Genomic DNA, 19866 nt, shown 5'->3' with positions numbered 1-19866 from the left:
TTAAAGCAGTGTGCATAAGTAGTCAAACAAAGCGAAGCACAACTCAAAGTAAAATAAAAATCACAAAAAGCTACAAAGGTTAGTGATCATTAATTTTCCAAGTCAGTGACAGCAGCAGCATGTGCTTTGTCAACAGCCGAGTTCCCTTTGCAAGTCGCAATATTCGTATGCCATGCCCACAAAAATTGCTCATCTGACAATAACTTGTCAACATGAGAGTGAGTGGGTACTTTCTAATAAAACTGATGAGCTGTGCATGCATAGTCCTTTCTTAAAGGGCTTGAAACAGTGTCATTCACCTTCTAATAGGGAGAAGTAAAACTCAGCAGTTTTTGTCCCTGTGTATGAACATTTATTTTGAAATGATAAACATTAAATGTATAAGCTAAATAAACAAAGTTATAGCTCTCAAGAGTTTCTGCCAGTTTTTGTCCCTTTGAACTATTGATATTCAGGGTTATCAGCATTTCCCTGTATATATATATATATATATATCTATATATATATATATATATATATATCTATAGAACATTTTTTCATTGAAGGTCAGATGAGTATAAGTAATTACTGTCATATACTGTATACAGTTCTGCAGCTTATTCGTATGTCTTAAATTTTCTTGTAGCTGAAACGGGTAAGTATTTCAGGTGAAAACCTCAACTGGAGGCTCAACAGATACTGTGAAATTCAAGCCATGTTCTGCTGAATGAGAAGATACAAAATTTACCAGACATCAGTATTTAACAATAATCTTTCAAGTGTCAATACATATTGGCTATTCCTCTAAATTGCATGTCATTGTCAAAAATCCTTTTGCACTCGCAATTCACTGAAAATAAATAACTTTCCTGGGACTGACAGTACTGTAAACATAAAAATGCCAAAGCTAAGATGTTGGTTATACTTTGCCAACAGGCAATTACAGGCAGTCCCCGGTTTACGGCGGTTCCGCCACGACGTTCGAGGTTACGACGCTTTTCAAATATATTCATCAGAAATTATTCCTGGCTTACGACGCATGTTCCGGGTTACGACGTGTCGTGATCCGACAGAAGAAATATGGCCCCAAAATGGCAGAAAATCATAATTTGAAGGTTTTTTGATGTAAAACTCAATAATAATGCAGTTTACATCGTTTTCAATGCACCCAGAGCATTAAAAGTAAGGTTTTCTTATGATTTTTGACAATTTTCCGCTTACGACGATTTTCGGTTACGACGGCAAGAAGAACGGAACCCCGTTGTAAACCGGGGACCGCCTGTACAGATAAGAGAGAGAAAGAGAAAAAAATTTTAGTGGCGATAATATTGAAATAGTTATAAGAACCAGAGACAATAACAACATACCCTGCATGCCATTAGTAATATAATTTTTTTTTTTTCTAAGTAAGTGCTAAAGCTGTTGGAAAGTGAAGAATATTGAGTGAATATTAAAAGCATTTGCTTTGGAATTCTTATCAACAATGAGTCTCAGTATATACTGTAATATGAACTGAAGATAATTGTAAAACATTGGGTTGTACTGTGTGCAAGAAATAATGAAGCTTAATAACCATGCCTATTATAACAAAATAAGCAGATGACTTCTTAATTATCAACCTCCTTTTCTTAAAGCTTTCTGATTTGATATAACTGCACTAATTATTTTTTTGTACATTATTTGGAGGATCCCCATAATTATTTGCAGATGTCAAACCTTTGACCAAATATTTTATAATTTAATAACGAATAGTAAAGGAATCTACATAAAGATTGGTAGGAGACAGAGATTTATTACCATAATTTAACATTTTTTGTTTTACAATCTTTGCATACATAGTACATATGTGGTTTATACGAAGTTACATTATTACTGTACTTCAAGTAAAAAATACAACTTTTATATTATCCAATATGATTTTACCAAATCTACAATAAGTGAAATGTCAACAGTACCTACTCCTTAAAGAACTACTATATTAGAACTGAATCTAAAATTAAACAACACCAGTGCATTTACTGAGAAGAGGGCTCACAATTTGGATGCTTGCGTAAGTGCAGCTTCAATGAAACTTTGTGAGAACACCTATATGAGCAATGAGGGCATGAGTAAGGCTTTTCTCCCGTGTGGACTTTCATGTGAGCCTTCAGGCAGTCCCTCCTGGCAGTCCTGTAAGGGCAGAGAGAACAGGAAAGGGGCTTTTCTCCTGTATGCCTAAACATGTGACGCTTGAATACACTTGGGTCCAGCGTGCTGTAGTCGCAATGGGGACACACATGGGTCCTTGGGACTGAAGAGGAAATGCTCCCACCTCTCTCAAGCCACTGGTAATGGTGAACATTAGACTCCATCTGCAGAAAAGGTCAGGTTTTAAACACTATCCCATGTTTAAAGATACATTTCAGCATAAACAAAACCACCTTAATGCTTTTCATTATTTGAAAATCTTGGGGAGGCAGGAGGGAAGTGTACAGATTTAAGGCAAGCATGCAAAACTCTTTCATGTGATAAGGAAAAATAAATGTCCACAGAATGATTGTTGTCCTTCCCAACAAAATAACATTTTTTATGGCTAATATGTATCAAAGCTCAACACAAATTTTTCACATACAATATATGGTATACATATGAATTCAAAAGGAAAACCACAAAGCATAATATTGGAAATATTGTCTAATCTATTATCATAAAATAAATATAAAACGACAAGAGCAGAAACAACCCATTCATCACTGAACTGATCATAGGATCTCTTCTACAGATGGATGTATAAATTTTAGGAACAGCCCAAACACTGCGACCCTAAAGTTTTCCAGGGTAAATGTGAGGAAACGGTGAGATAACAGTCTAGCTTATATCCAAACTAAGACAACCTACCTTAAATCTTTCAAATAAGAGTTTGTAAAAATTTTACTGAAATTGCGTAGCAACATTGTCAGCAAGAAGTGCATAAATCTATGCTGCCTTTGAGTCTTCGGATTTCTTTTCTTTTCTGCCTTGAAATAAAATGGAAAAAAGTATCTATCACACTAACTGACTTTCTCACAATGGCTGCAAAAGAAGCAACTGAGGGCTTACCACATATCAGATAACATCAAGTTCAGAAAAAGAAGAAAAGATTCATGATAATAGCAGCAACTGTCAAAACTATCACAATTTTACCTAAACAAACCACAAAGACCCCATCCAAAAATTCTATGAATCAGAGATCCAAGGCAACAAGTCTTGCATTACTTGTATTCACCTATTGTTCAATTACATATCAAGTTAAGGTCTGCTAATTTTGCAAGAAAATATTAAGGACATAAAATTTGAACTTTAACAACATATTCTCACAGCAATGTTCATTCCATATGCTTAAGCATGTGACTCTTCAAAGAAATTCGGTGAGTAGCCGTGTATGAACAGATGTGACAGGCAAACGGCTTTTCTCCAGTGTGGAGCTTTAGATGTTCCTTAAGGCTGTCTTTCCTCCTGGTCTTGTAAGAGCAAAGGGAGCAGGAAAAGGGTTTCTCCCCCGTGTGCCTCATTATGTGTCGCTTCAGGTTCCCCACAGTTCTTGTGTGATAGTTACAGTGTGGGCAGTGGTGATCCTTCCCCGTTGTTATGTCTTGAGTCTCTTCAGAAGGTCTTGGCCAGCCACTCCACTGGTATCTGGAACCCTGCTCCACCTGCAGAGGAGGTCTTTGTCTTACTGGTTATGATAAAAGGAAAAATACCACAGTTATGGATTCTTTAGTGGAACAATACCACAATTATGGATTTCTTTAGCGGTGCTTGAGCCATAAAATACATACTGTATCTTAAATACCGTTAATGGGTTACACACATTTTCTTACACTGTAGCTTGTTTACCAACAAATTGGTAAAAGTTTTTTGAATAAAAAATATCTGTAGTTTACAGCAGTACACAGAAATGTAATATTGCAAACAAGAAATACATAAGACATCCATCACTAGACTGCAACTATGTTGGCAATGTTTTTGTCTTGAATAAGACAAGCTGACAGTACATTCTCAATGTTTCACTTAGATATACTGGATGAGTGGTCTCATGCAAATTCAGAGATAAGATACTGCGCATGGGAATTTCTTGGCACCATGGGTACACAGGTACGGACTTGTTTCCCCCATTTTGCACAAAATACAAAGAATACCATTGGTATACTTTCCTGTACAGGGTATCCATAGGTAAATTATTGCACAATTCTTAAACATCTATCCTTCTGGACACAGAAATTAGATCGCAAAACTATACCTATTCTTGTGTTGCAGTACAGTATGCCATTATGTGTTACCATTTCGAGGTTAGATCCCTTTCTTCTGTACTGTAATCCTGTTAAACCCCTATGAAAACAGAAACTTGGGCAAAAGATCTCTTTCATACAAGGCCAGAGACCTAATGAATCAAAGGGCTCTCACAACCAGTAGCCTCTGTGAAAGCAGACACAAAATAACCCTCATGACTAGATATTGTTGTATGTACAGGCTACATCACTAATCCGCAATCAGTAGTCCGAACAATCAGTAATCCGCACAAATTTCGGCCAGAGTAATTTCAATGTTTCCATTACACTTTCAAATTTCCCGGTCGCTGCACTAACTCGCCGCCGCCGCCACGATTTCGTGGGCGCAGTGTGCTGCATCAACAAACTGGTAGCCTAGCCTACATTATACTGAACTCTATTCACATATTAACAGTATTATACAAACAACATAACAAAATGTACATCTTTTCATGGCTCGAAAAAGTTATGCTTTACTACAGTAGTTTCCCCAATTGTATTATAAATTGCGATCAATGTTTTGTTTTAAATCGGTATCGCTGGTGTTTATTTTCACGCATTTAACCACGCTCAAAGCGCTTTTCTTTGCTTCTAGTTAGCTTAAATAAATATGATGCTTTATTTATTTGGGACGAGGATATTTTTCGTTATACGGGCGTTTTTAAGTCTAAATATAACTTTTTTTTTTGTCTCGCCAGAAACTAATTTTACCTATTTTTTTCGTTAATATATGACGCTCTTCGGGAATTGGCGGCTGGCCGCTTTGGGGGAATGTTTGTTTTGTGTGAAAAATCGAGATTCCGTCATTATTTTCTCTGATTTCATCATAATACGAAGCTTTATTTATTTATCTTTATCGGGCGTGAAAACAGTAGTAATTTGTATTCTTTCCTGCCCAGTAGTTTTGATTAAAAATACATTCTCTCCAGTTTTATTTTTACGGTCGCAGTTTCATCCATGTTGCCGATGCACGATAATTTATAGTCATTGACAGCTTTAACTTTGTTTTCAGCTTCAGCCACAACTTGCAGCCTAAAGTTACTGTAGCAGTATATTTCCCCGCCGATCTTTTCTCCAAATAAGGGTATAGTGTAAAAATATATCAGTCCCATTGTACAGTACTTAACGTCATTTGTAACATAAGTACAGTAATTTTGTGTTACCGATACACGATGGTTGAAATACAAGCACAACAGTTGTTATCCGATACGATTATTAGCCAAACATCAGTTCCCGTCCGGGTTGTTTATGGCTTGCACGTGATTACGCAAGAGTATAACGTTACTAACAATACTTTTATCATTCTCTTTACTTTTTAACTAGCAGATGGAATAAAGAGATGGAGGAAAAGAAGTTGGTCTATTGTAAGTTGGTCTCTCCTCAAGCCTCATAATAAATCTAAAAATATTTTTATCCTAAATATTTTCAGACGTGGTATTAATTATTGCTAACCCCATTGTAAACTCAAAATATCGCAAGTCGAATTATCGTAACTTGAGCACTACCTTTATTTGATAATTGTCTTTTCTTTATTAACCAACTTGTACTGATTTTTGGGATACTTTAATTCTAAGACGAGGTGCTTAGCTGCTGGGTTTCGTGTATTCTAGCCTAACAAATGGCTAATCCGGCACCCTCCAGGTCCCAATGATGCCGGATTAGTGATGGTCAACCTGTACAATCAAACACATCCTGAAATGCTACTTTTTGCCAGCTTTTTGTGATTACTGTATATCTGTTAACCTTTCTAAGAAAGATTTGCCTTGCAAAAAGGAGTTTTTTTGGTGTGGGAAAAATTACTATGTACAGTGGACACGCGCTTATTCGTGGTTCAATATTTGCGGAATCAGTCATTCGTGGTTTTTCCTGTGGAACGCACCTCCAAATATATCACAAAAAATTCACTAATTCGCAGATTTTTTCATAAAGCAATATTCACTAATTACTGTATTTTCATTTTATTTTCTTGACTAAATACATTTTTCTTGATAAATGATTTACTAATTTTCAAATATTGATATTAATGTAAATACAGCAATACAGTGTATCAATAAAATGTTAAAAGTAAAATCCCACAAAATCACAAAACACCTTTCCGATATAAACATATTAACTCAATTCAATCCCAACCCCCTCTCTCTCTCTCTCTCCCTCTCTGTCAGTATACACATCGTTTGATGAAAAACACAGCAAAATATCAATAAAATGTTAAAGTAAAATCCCGCAAAATCACAAAACAGCTTTCTGATGCAAACATACTGTTCAGTTCAACCCTCTCTCTCTCTCTCTCTCTCTCTCTCTCTCTCTCTCTCTCTCTCTCTCAGTATACATATCCTTTAATGAAAAAACACAGAAAAATATAAAACACTATTCACTTGCACAATCCATTTACTGTATACTGTATTTCTGAGTCCAGTCCCGTGTCAGCCGGTGAAATTCCATATTTCAATGGGTGACATGGGACCTTCCTCAGAAATAGATTTTTCCTTTGTCAAAATCCCTTTATTATATTGATCTATATCACTGTACGGTAATATGTATACTGTATAAAAAAAAAAGATTGTCCCGAATGAGTGTGTGCATACGTAGGTATGTGTTGCCAATTTTTTTCTTTTCCTGATTTACTGCACTGTAAGTTGACTCTATGATTATCACCCGTATTACAACAGTACACAAAAGAATATTTTATCGCTGCTGATGTTTCGTCTCTAATCACCGTAAAACTATTTAAAATCCGAATTTCATACGTAGGGAACACAAGGTCATACTCTCCTCCCCAGTTAGTTTAACCATGCCTGCCATGTCTTGTCTCCAGCTACTGTTCTTAGACTTCGATGTAAACTCCTCAGTTCTCTGTCTCTGTCTCTCTCTCTCTCTCTTAATGAAATATGAATTACTGTTCATAAAAATTATACTTGCCGAGCTGATTCAAGGTCACACTCTCCTCCCCTGCTAGTTTAACTGGCCTGTCACGTCTCGTCCCCAGCTACTGTACTTAGACTTGGTTGTAAACACCTCGGATCTCTCTCTCTCTCTCTCTCAATGAGATATGAATTACTGTATCATAAAAATGAAAATGCAAAACTAAAACTAAATCTTTATGAGAGAAAATGACTGTGCCTGAATATAGGGGTAACTTGATTAGTTTTCACATGTAGTTGTAAGCCATATATTTTTAATGGTAATGTTGTAAGATGACTCTTGAAATGACAGTAAAGTGTTGTAGGATGATAGTTTAGGGTATATTTGGTGTTGGAACAATTAAAATAGGCAGTGAACTATTAAAGTAGGCAGTTATAAGCATTTTAGTTTAAGGTATACAGGGTATTTAGTGTTTGAACTATTAAAATAGGCAGTTACAGTACTGTATATGCCTTTATGGAATGAATAGATTTCTCAATCTGTAGTTTCACATTACAAATCTTAATTCTTGGGAATGTAAGGTTTAACATAAAATGAAATATAACTAAAATAAAATAAAATAAAATACTGTGGTCACTTTCATGGTTCAATCAATCAGTCAAGATTGTCACCTTTCTTAATCTTGGCAATTTCTTTTCTCCCGAGGCTAAGGTATTCCAATAATGCTTAATTTTAATGAATATGGAAGAGACATGACCCGTTATAACTCTTCCATTTTAGCCACTAAGGCTCAAACCAGGAAAGCTGTAAATCTTTGTTGCTTAGAGCTCCAATGAAAGCTATAATGGGAAGTTTCTGGAAGCTGGGAATTTTGGGAAAATCATCAATTTGAATTTATGATTATGGTCTCAAGTTATGAATAAATCATTCACATTTCATCTTCAGAAATGAAAGTTGAATCTGGCATGACTGTTATCCTTGTTAGCACTTTGAGAAGATTTGCTGTATGTTAGATGTCTAAAAGTATCTCTTACTCCAACAAATTTTTTTTCATTCCGTCCTCATCTCATTCAATTTTTCACTCAATTTTTTTTCTATTCTGGTACTGAAATTATTATAAAGGATATGATATAAAGTTTTTAGAAGATTCCTAACTCTCTCCCTCTACCACAAAGCTTCTCTTTCCCTCTCAAAATTTTGTTCAGTTAACTTTTGCAATTACAAAATGTCACACCTGGAATGACTACAGTCGACTCCCCCCGCCCGTATTTGCAGGGGGTTAGGTTCCACAACCACCAGCGATAAGTTGAAATTCGACGCTATATTGGAACACCCCTCTAAATTGCAATACCATAAAGTACCTGGATGATACTGGTTTATACATTTCCATCTTGTTCTTTAGTATCTGCACAAAGCAATCCTTCAAAGTTGTGCAGAAACTATTTGTCCAAAATATGCTTGAATAATAATTGATCACAATGGTCTCCCAGAAGAGGACTTTTTAACAGCTGTCTTGTTATAATTTTTGAAAGATTCTATACAGATCAGCACTTATAACTGGAAATGAGGACCAAAGTTCCAATAACTTCAGAGCAAGAGGCAAAGCGGCACTGAGGCTTTTTACTATACTGTCTTACTTTCTCATATTTCACAGATCTGGATATTAGCAATTAGAGGTAAACAGTCTATGGTGGTGGATGTTCAAGAATTCATCTGGTTTTCTGTGATCCCATAAAGGTCAAAACATAAAAAATAATAGCTGTTTGAATGATCAAAGGCAGTGTTTTTATATGACAAACTTAGCTCCCACTTGCATATCCAATCCTAGTGTTAAATGTAATGTTACTGAAAGGGTTCCTGTGCCTAAAAGCAGTGATAAAAAGATTCCTCACAGCTTGTGATGTAACGTCACCTCTTTTTGTTAATTGTCCATAGCTGACATTTAGTTCCTGCGACACTTTCAGACCTCTTGTTAGGCCTATTGTTGAAATGAATACATAACTTGTTATAGTCTTTTGATGAAACTGTTTTCTGAATTTAGTGATAGTAAGCTAATCAGTTTTAAAAACTGGTTCTGAAAGATCTCTTAGTAGGTTAGTGCCTTGAAGAAGGGTAGGGGGTTGTAAAGTTAGACACTGAATACTGAAATTATTATTTTTTTTAGGTGGATGCTTTTTTATTTATATATGGTGGTAAATAAAGTTACCAAAATAATTTCAGGAAGATACCACTTAAAACCTTTTTTGATATAGGAGGTAGCTTTTCCTTGAATAACAACTCTTCCTGGGCTTGACAGCTGAAAGGAATTCTTGGGTTACAGATCTCATTACAGAGAAGAGTTGTGGCATAAAAAAGCAAATGTTATTAGGGATCTATTACAGAACCCGTAACAAGAGAAGTTTTAGTTCCTTAGATCAGAAACTCATTTAAAATTCTTTAAATTAATGATTGCTCTGGCTTATGCTGTTTACCACAAGATCAGTCTCCATTAAGAAAATCATATTATTTTTTGGTCAGGCATGCATGAAAAGTCATAAAAAGATCATAATCATCAAACACTGATAGGGATAAATGATACAGATTTTGACAGAACTAAATTTAATATCTAATTAACAGTCCCACATGTCTACAGTTTCAGTAAGTTAATGCCGAGTGGAAAGCTCACTGTATGCAGTACAGTATGTATTTCAACTCCGTTATCACTTGTGTGTCTTCATGTGCGTGTTCAAAGAGCTTTTTTGGGTAGCACGGTAACTACAATACTGACATGCGTAAGGTTTTTCACCCGTGTGTATCCGGATGTGATTCCTCAACACCAATCGATGAGATGCACTGTAGGGGCAATAAGGACAGGAATAAGGCTTTGACCCCGTGTGGGTATTGAGGTGCTCTTTAAATGTGTCCTTCCTGGCAGATCTATAAGAGCAAAAAAAGCAGTGAAACATTTTTTCTCCTGGATGATTCATGATGTGGAACTTCAGTGCTTCAAAATTCACATCCCTGTAGTCACAGTGTGGACACTGGTGGACAGTGCCAGGTGACTGGTGAGAGGAGAATTGTTGGGCATGCCTTCTAGATGTCCATACCTGATGAGATGTCTGGCCACCCTGCGAACAAGGACTTCTTTTTTAACCAAGCACAGAGAGATAGTAGACTTTTAGGAGGAAATAAAAGTAACAACAGCGGCCTAAAAGGTCTGATGTTATTTCATCTTACCTCACTCATTTACAAAGGCAAGGGTAATAGATGACCAAATGTCATATAAATTTTTTTTGGGACATTTGCATCCAATTCTTTGTAAATAAAAACAAAAATATGGCAGACAACAAGAATGCTAATGGTGCAGTATACAGTATGCCTATAAAGTACATTAAATTTTCATATCTATGTCATGTAATATTCACAGTTATTCACAATGAATAATAATAATTAGTTCATGAACTAATGTTGAAGATAATAAATACTACCTACACATTCTAACAAAGAGAAAACAATAGAATAAATGTACATGACAAAAAAAGTAGTTAGCCTCTTAATTTTTTTTGTGTAACATCCCCAACTACTGAGGTTTTTACAACAGCACAAAAGAACTTTGGAACTATTTGCAACATCATACTTAACTGACAATGGTTGTATATATTCCCCTCTAGTACTACAGAGTATTTATATACTACAAATTTTCAAAGCTGTACAGAACCTACTAGAGATGGTAGGAGGAGGAGAAGGGCTACAGCCTTCAAACATAAAAAAAAAAAAAAAGAAGACATTTTGACTGGTTGATGAAATCATATGCATATTCCACACACACTACATACTGTATTGAATCCCAATGTACATTTTCTGTTAATATTAATTTTGGTCTTTCCTTTGTTGAATGACAACATTATCTGACAATGCAATACCATTAATATGGCAGTGACTGTACAATGACTCTTCTCAGCTTGTAATGGAGTGCCACCCAATTTTGTCAATTACTAATTGCTGGCACTTAGTTCCTGCACTATTTTCAGATCTATTAAGCCTATTGTTGAAATAAATAACCTGGTTATGATAAATAATTTGAATGATTAAATTACAGTCTTATGAATTTAATGAGAGAACAGCTGAGCTGATGTTTTAAAAACCGGTGGTGAAATACCTTTTCTTGTAAACAACAATATACTGTAAAATAAAAGTTAGATGCTGAAATTGTTTGTTTTTATTTCTCCGGTGGATGCTGAATTTTTTTCTATATATGATGGTAAATGAAGTTATATTGTTTTCATGGAAATATCCCTAATAATCTTTTTTGATACAAGAAACAGCTTTCTTTTAATAATAACTCTTCCTGGACTGACCAATCAGCTGGATTCTTGGGTTACAGGTCTCATTTTGAAGAAAAGATGTAGCATAAAAGCTGATATTCTTAAGGATCTATGTAGAACTAATATCAAGAGAAGTTTTAGTTCCTTAAATCAGAAGCCGCCTTAAAATTATCTACAGCACTGAACTTTGCCTCTTTACATAAAATTTGCTCTCCTCTAAGAAAATCAAATTTTTTGTGAGATATGCATGGAAAACCCATGAAAAGAACTTAATCATCAAATACTGAAGCAAAATTTATCGGAGCTAAATTTAGCATCCAGTTAACAGGTCCCATTCCAACAGTTTCAATAACTTAATGTCCACTGGTGAGCAAAGCTTCCTGTATAGTGTCCATTTCAACTCCATTATCACTTGTGTGTCTTCATGTGCGCATTCAAACAACTTTTTTGGGTAGCCCGATAATTACAGTACTGACATGCATAAGGCTTTTCACCAGTGTGTACCCGGATGTGACATTTTAATACCCATCGATGCGATGCACTGTAGGGGCAATATGGGCAAGAGTAAGGCTTTGAACCCGTGTGGGTATTGAGGTGCTCGTTAAATGTGTCTTTCCTGACAGATTTATAACGACAATAAAAGCAGTAAAACATTTTCTCTCCTGGATGGTTCCTGATGTGGCTCTTCAGTGCTTCGAAATTCACATCATTGTAGTCACAGTGTGGACACTGATGGACAGTGCCGTATGACTGGTGAGAGGGGAATTGGTGGGTATTCCTGCTAGATGTCCATACCTGGTGAGATGTCTGGCCACCCTGCGGACAAGTACTTCTTTTTTAACCAAGCACAGAGAGATACTGGAATTTTAGGAGGTAATCAAAGCAATGACAGTGGCTAGAAGGGCTAATATTAGTTAATTTTAAGTCAGACATTTACAAAGACAGTGTGAGATGACCAAATGTTGAACGGTATAAGTTTTTTTAATACAAATATTTACTCCCAATTTTCTGTTAATAAAAACAAAAATAAATCAGACATAAAGAGTATTAATAAGACAGTGTAGAGTAACTAATCAGTAGATTATATTTCTATACCTCCATCAAGTTATAAATGTAAAAAACAGGTTTCTGGTATGTATTATGGCTGGTTCATATAAGTTTGCTTGATTGTACTTGAATATGAACACTACCTACTGAACATAATATTTCATGTGCATGGTAATATAAGTACTGTATTCCTTTCCATTAATACTGGGCAATATAATCAAGGTATTCTAATATGAACATTAGCAGCTACTGTATTTGAGTGTGTGAAGTGTTTCTGTCTACACTACATTTTTTCGATATTCTGGGAGACACGTTACCAAAATCCTCCATCCATTTATTAGCAAATAAATCACTTAAATTTGATTTCATACTGTGCAGCATCTGACAGACTGGTCTAGTCTAGTATGGATTGTTGCTGTTGCAGTATAATAATTTCATTAAATTGCCATCTTTTAAAAATTTTTCTCTCCAATAACTTGCCATATCTACAAGGGATTGGAAGCCTGCAGATTCTTAAAGAGGATCCCACACCTTCCATTTATTAGGCATGAACAGCATATACTTGACAATGTGATCTCGGCAGCCTCTAGAAAGAATGTTGGCCCAACTTCTTCCATCTATTTTCTTGAGAATTCGTTCCAAATGTGACTTTAAAGGATTCTAGCAATAATACTTGTGTGATCTTATAGACGTTTATTGCATAGTGTTACACTCTTGCATCACATCTCCTTATAATTTTAATCTGTTATTCCACACAACCCAAGGCACTACATTTTGAACTGTGATGTGTTATTTGAGTACATATATAAATGTTACAAGTCAACAGTAAATGGAAAATTGGGAATTGTACAGACAGAAGGATAACATGATGGTGAACGAAAACTGTGATCACTAAGTTAAAAGTACTCTATCTAGAGGCAAAGCTACATTATGATAAATTATTTTAAGCAGATATAATAGGAAAGAAAAAAAAAAATCATTGAAACCCAACAGGACTTTAGAATTTTTACTGATCCTCTATAATAGTCTGTAATATATTGTTTTTATTTGTATTATTAAGAAATATACTCCCTAACATACAATCTACAATGTCAAACCTTAATGAAATATAAAAACTAACATTTTGAAATCTAACTTTTGTTACAAATTTTAAGGGCTAAAGCACTTGGACATGAAAATTTGCAAATCATATCACAAGTAGGACAAAATTATGCAGTGGTCTGTCAAGAAAATACAATATATTTCTTAGCAACTCTTCTTAAATCTTACCACTGGGTTACATTTGGTTACTTAATGCACTGTCACCATAAGAATGACTTTGGAAAGAGAGCTTATTGTAATGCTTATTCAGTATATTATTTATGCACAGTGCTTATCTATACACGTAAGGTACTGTATATGTTTACCTATATTTGACAGAAACAGAGGTAACCAAATTATGTTTACAAACAGCCACCTATGATTCCACATATCATTCAGTGGTTTCTAAGTGCATACAAAAAAAGTTAGGTGGTAAACTTGAGTCCAAATTTCATCTAGGCTTTCTTGAAAATTACATCAATATAATTGAGTTTCATACCTGGGACTACATTCTCTAGATAGGCCAAATTTTTAAAGATCCAGCTGTTGCATCCTGGCTGGTGGTATCATTGAGTATTTCATTATTATGGTCAAATGGTTTACCAAACAATGCCCATTACTTAACACATCAAGCCCATACAATAAACCAGGTGTGGCCATCTTATTTGGCATAGCATAGTAAAACTTGATTTGAGTTTTTAAAAATAGCATTGATGCCCAATGATTGGATACCATTCAGCTAAGCAAAAATAGCCTTGACCTGGCCAAATACCATCAGACACTGGCAAGTCTGAGGGTTTTTACTCTTTAGTCTCCTTCCCATTCATTTCTACTAGTGTACAGAGCATCCAGTGTAGAACCAGTAAGTTCTCTGCCCACACAATGCTCCAAAACATCAGAATCTCTGTCAATATGATGGGGAAAAAATCCCACCTCTGCTAACAAGTGAATGAAGTTTCTCAACCAAGTTCACAACTCCTCAAAACTAGAGACAAAGATCTGGTCTCCTACTTATTCTTACAGCAGCCATACTGTACAGTATTCCTTTTCCAAAGTATATTTCCAAACATGCCACTGTGCACCAAGTGGCTTTCATAATCCCATAAGGCTTAAAGATGATGTCTTGGGGCATAGATTTTGCTTTCATATACTGTTGATCCAGAATTATCATACTCAAAGACAAGACCTGGGTCAGTCAGGTGTCATCAAAGATAGAGAAGGGTCCTTAAATAAAAAGTACAATGGTAACAATGTACCCTAAACAAAGCTAACTTTATAAGTGGAAAAAGAAAACTTCCTAAACCACACTCTTGGGTTTTTGGGATTAAGAATTATTACTTTCTTCCCAGAAAAGTACTGCCATAAAATGAGGTTTCGTATATTGCAAAGCCTAATCAGTAAGAAATGCAAGCATATAAACTCCTCCGAGGGCAATAAATGTTAAAAAAGCTGGAAGAAAAAATGAAAAGTATTCTAAACATATCCCTTAAACTTACCTACTATACTGTATTAATTACTAAGCTTGATTTCCTTAACCACTCAATACTATATAAAGGGGGATGAAAAGTTAAGTTAAGTATACCTTAGTTTTACCAGACCACTGAGCTGGTTAACAGCTCACCTAGGGCTGGCCCGAAGGATTAGACTTATTTTACGTGGCTAAGAACCAATTGGTTACTTAGCAACGGGACCTACAGCTTATTGTGGAATCCGAACCACATTATAGCGAGAAATGAATTTCTATCACCAGAAATAAATTCCTCTAACTAACTCTTCTTCAGCCGGCCCCGGGAATTGAACTCTGGCCCATCGAATGACAGTCTAAAGGGGGGGGATGCATAACATCACTTATTATTAAAGGAGTTTTTGACTATAACTACTTTATCAAGGCACACTGCAAGATATATATATATATATATATATATATATATATATATATATATATATATATATATATATATATATATATATATATATATATATATAAAATTATATATATTTTTAGTAAATACCGTAAATATATATATATATATATATATATATATATATATATATATATATATATATATTATATATATATATATATAAAATACAATATTTTAGTAAATACCGTACATTTACCCTATGACACAATTTGTTCACATAAATTCATACTTTTATACCTTCTATTTTCTATAACAGAGTTATACTTTGCAGAAATAGAACACTTTGTGGAAAATAAGAATTCCCTCTGTGAACAAAATGTGTAAAGCACAATAGCATATCATGCCAAATTCACAATATTCTTTTGGTTATGACCATCATTACATAAAGACTTACTTTCCACTAATCTAACAATGTGAAGAAATTCACAACTCTTACCCTAAGTGCCACCACTAAAACTATATCTTAATCATTAAAATAATTATCAATACATGCCAGTTTGAATCTAAAAATATTTGGAGGATTAGAATAGCTTCAACTGAAAGAGATCAAATCCTCTATAAAATATTTGACATACTATAATCAATAGCCATTCAAGTCAGAAAGCCACAAGCCACTCAGTACTGTTCACCACTTTGCTTTTTTTAAGCTTGAAGGCTGTTATGTACATGCATCAAGCAACATGAACTTCATTCTCTTCAGCATTTATATCTGCCAAGGTTATGGTGCTAATATTACATGCTCTACATCCTTTGTGCTATTGTCCGGATGTCAGCAGCCTCACCAGGGACCTTTGTGAACGCTTGAAGGGGTGGTTCCCCTTTCTTCAAAATGACAACTGTGAATCATTTTCACAAGGTATCAGCATTCACATTTGAAAGGTGGTACAATATTATGCCACCTCAAACTGCAAATGTTTCATTTCACTGCAACTGCGAAGATGTAGAAGAGTCCTCCAGGCAGCATTCTGGATGTTGATGCTCTTAGATTGAAGAGGCTCGAATACTAAACTCAAATATATTACTTTGCAATTTTTTTTCTCTTATTTCAGAACTCTTGTTTATTATGAATGTATACTTTAGTATACTCTCTTCACTTCTTTTCACTTTCATTTCTTGTTTTTCACATGTTTGTGCTTTGCTCTGTAAAAGCTTGCTAGGCCACACACATGTCAATGAGGCTTGTTCCATAAGTGTGTGTGCATATTATGAACGATGATAATACTATATTTATACAAAAATATTATATAATATATAGAGCACATATGATAATTATGCAAAATTGCAATTACTTTATACTGTACAGGTATTCATTATACATTTTAGGACAATTTATATTCTTTGCATATCACATGCCTTTCCCCTTTGAGGGGTGACTCTAGACTGTACATATTAGCATTTCAGTTCTTAACAAGTCTTTTGAGATGATGCTACTAGCCCCATTCTCTTTTCTACAATCACAACTCATCAAAGTCCAATAACTACCAGGTACACAATGTATTGCTTAGGTAATCAGGAGGCACATGGGACTCAAAGGAGTGCGCCAACAGTGTTTCAGGTCACTTAAGAAAAAAAAAACACATGACCACCTACTGGTGAGGCAAGTGTTCTACCTATATGTGCATACACCATCTGTTTAATAGTGGAAGATATGTAAATCAAACATTCTATAGCATAAATTAAACACAAAAATTATCTTAAAACTTAAAAGCAGAAATAACAAGAAACTTTTGCGACTTCTCATAATCACTGGGAGGAATATGTTCTCACTGTCAACAAGTAGCAGCCCCAATGCCTGAGAACAAGTACAGTACAGCAATGTTAACTGTGGTGCTATAGGAAATATAAAAGGAGCAATGTTTGGTACGCAGTCAATCTAGCACTAAACAACTCCTAAGGCACAAGGGGCACTCAAGGGTTAAACTTACCAAAGACTAATGTATTCCTCATAACTGAGTGCCTATGAAGCGATTTGCAGGATAGCAGTGCGCAAGATCAGCATATGATGGATAGCATGAAAGTCATGACTAAAATTAATTAAACTTCAGAACTATGTCAGCCTTTGCAAAGTCCTGTGGAAAACACATCGGACTCTGAATCCTACCAATGATTCTGGTCACCACTAAATACAAAGGGGTGACTGTTTGTCTAAGGTTAGACTTGCCATAAATTTTCAGTTTTCCAGCATTTATCTCACTGACAAGAACCCCAAAATGGAAAATGATCCTTGGCGAAAATACAGTTATTTTACAAACATGAAAGTGATGCACAAAGTACTGAAAACAAAATGCTAAAAAGATTTCCTGTTTCAAGGCAGCAATCAGTAGAAGTTACTACTTATCTTAGCAATTATTTTCTTAACACAGCACCAAATAAGCTACAGTTAGTGTTGGAAAAATCAAGCGAGCTAAAATGAGCAGTTCTATATTGAATATTTACTCTCAGAAGTTGCATCATTATTGAATAAAATGATCTATCTTGCAATTTAAAAATATATATCAATATTATAACCTTTTATTTCCTAACAAAAGGAGCACAGTCTTTAATGTTTTTGCTTCATTTAATCAATAAAAATATGTATCTGACAATTTAATATCAAACCTGTCAGGATCATAAAAAAAAAAAAAAAAAATTCTCCAAATAAAGGCTCACAATCTTTCAAGTTTGAAAAAACTTATGATATTTTCTTTCCCTAACCTTATAGCAGACTGGTTTTCACTTTAAAAATTATAGATGGCTTCTTGGCAGACTTCTTAAAAATAGAAACACCTAAATATATTGCAACATGATGGTGTAAACACTTTTAGTATGGTTAGTACCACTTAATAGTATAAGCAACTTCAAGCTAGAAAGCAGAATAAAAACTATAACCAGTGTTACTACCACTGGCAGATTATTAAAAAAACATTTCAAACATAAACACAAGTACACTTACTACATACCTCCTTATGGAAGAGTTTCGTCCTAATACAGCAAAATCCTAAAACAACTTGTCAAAACAATTAAATTGTGTCTATGATTAAGGGTAATATAAATCTCAAACAATGCATACAACCACGTTCACTTGGCTCACTATCTACATCAGTCAAAAGGTACTCGCTTCAATAGTGAAGAAAATTCTTAGTACCATATTCAGGGAATGAAGAATTTCTAGTTGTAGATCTTAAGAGCTCAATCAAAAATGTATAACTTCCACTGTTTTCTTAATTGAAATACATATAACAAACAAAAATGTCTAATTTTACTTTTCTTTGATAAATTTTGTACTAAAACTGTATAACTTCCACTCTTTTCTTAACTGAAATACATATAACAAGCATCAAAATATCTAATTTTACTTTTCTTTGATAAATTTTGCACTCAAACTTAACTTCAGCAATGCTTATCAATCAATCACTGAGGTTTTCAGTCTCACTGTGAATCTGCATATGTAAGTCTAGGAGTAATTTCTGTGTGGCACGGAAGGGACATTCTGTGCATACAAAAGGCTTTTCTTTCACATGTATGGAAAGGTGGTTTTGCAAGTTACTTCGTTCATGAGAGTTAAGGGGACAATAAGGGCAGTGATATGGCTGTACACCAGTATGAACATGAACATGCTCTTCTAACAGGTCTATATAAGGGGCTTGGTATGAACAGTAAGGGCAGAAAAATGGGTTCTCTCCTGTGTGGGTCAAAACATGAAGCTTCAACAGGTCTTTTCGCATTCCAGTGTAAGAGCAGTGAGGACAAGAGAAGGGCATAACTGTTCCCATTCGACTTTCATACTGGGTTCTCAAAGAGGGGACATCTGTCGGAATAAAGTCACTCAGCTGACGCTGCCGTGGGATTTCTGTGATGGTAATGGATGGTAACTTTTTGGAAAAAGTCTCTTTTATGGACAATTGTGGTCCGCTATCTTGTGCTTCTTTGGCAGGACAAGATGCATGCTTTTCTTTTACTGGAATCTGCTTGAGCTGGGTATCTATTTCTGGTGCTTGCTTATCCATGGGAGTGGTCTGCCAATTTCCAGATGTCAGCACTTCGGTCCACAATGCTTCTACATCATCTTCCATCTGTAGAAAGTTTTTCATGTTATGATCAAGTCAAAACATGTTTGCTTAACCTATTTAGACCAATATACAAATAACATATGTAGAAATACTATAACAGATAAGTGTTGTCTTAAGAGTAAAAGTGACACACCTGCCAACACCCAGAATATGATTATTAGAAGGGCAAAATAAAAAATATAACTGATATTCATTACCCCTTGCATTGTAAATAACTGTGCATATTATGAGGTTAACAATAATATCTAAAAAGGCAACTTTCAAAAGGTTTTAAGTAGAACTTGGGAAATATTATTCCATCTTAATGATTAATTCTCACCAATACTGTAGTTGA

The 19866-nt window shown here is 34.9% G+C and overlaps 1 protein-coding gene across 12 annotated transcripts in view; it reads right to left on the bottom strand.

The window, feature by feature from the left end:
• The window catches only part of LOC136844994 (zinc finger and BTB domain-containing protein 14-like), a 256025-nt gene that overhangs the window by 83325 nt on the left and 152834 nt on the right, over nucleotides 1–19866 (bottom strand). For 2 of the 12 annotated variants that reach the window (XM_067114499.1, XM_067114500.1), the window contains exon 6: nucleotides 16593–19535. The exons of 8 other annotated variants lie outside the window; for them this stretch is intronic. In XM_067114499.1, the coding sequence (XP_066970600.1) occupies nucleotides 18870–19535 (666 nt within the window). In that variant the 3' untranslated portion in view covers nucleotides 16593–18869. Of the gene's footprint in view, nucleotides 1–1755; nucleotides 2331–9708; nucleotides 10235–16592; nucleotides 19536–19866 lie in introns of those variants that run through there. 2 more of the 12 variants (XM_067114540.1, XM_067114519.1) reach the window with 2 other exon arrangements.

This window comes from Macrobrachium rosenbergii, chromosome 13 (assembly GCF_040412425.1).
Source record: "Macrobrachium rosenbergii isolate ZJJX-2024 chromosome 13, ASM4041242v1, whole genome shotgun sequence".
NCBI classification, from domain to species: domain Eukaryota; kingdom Metazoa; phylum Arthropoda; class Malacostraca; order Decapoda; family Palaemonidae; genus Macrobrachium; species Macrobrachium rosenbergii.
Note: the sequence above shows the minus strand (reverse complement) of the source record. Positions and strands in the feature narration are given on the sequence as shown.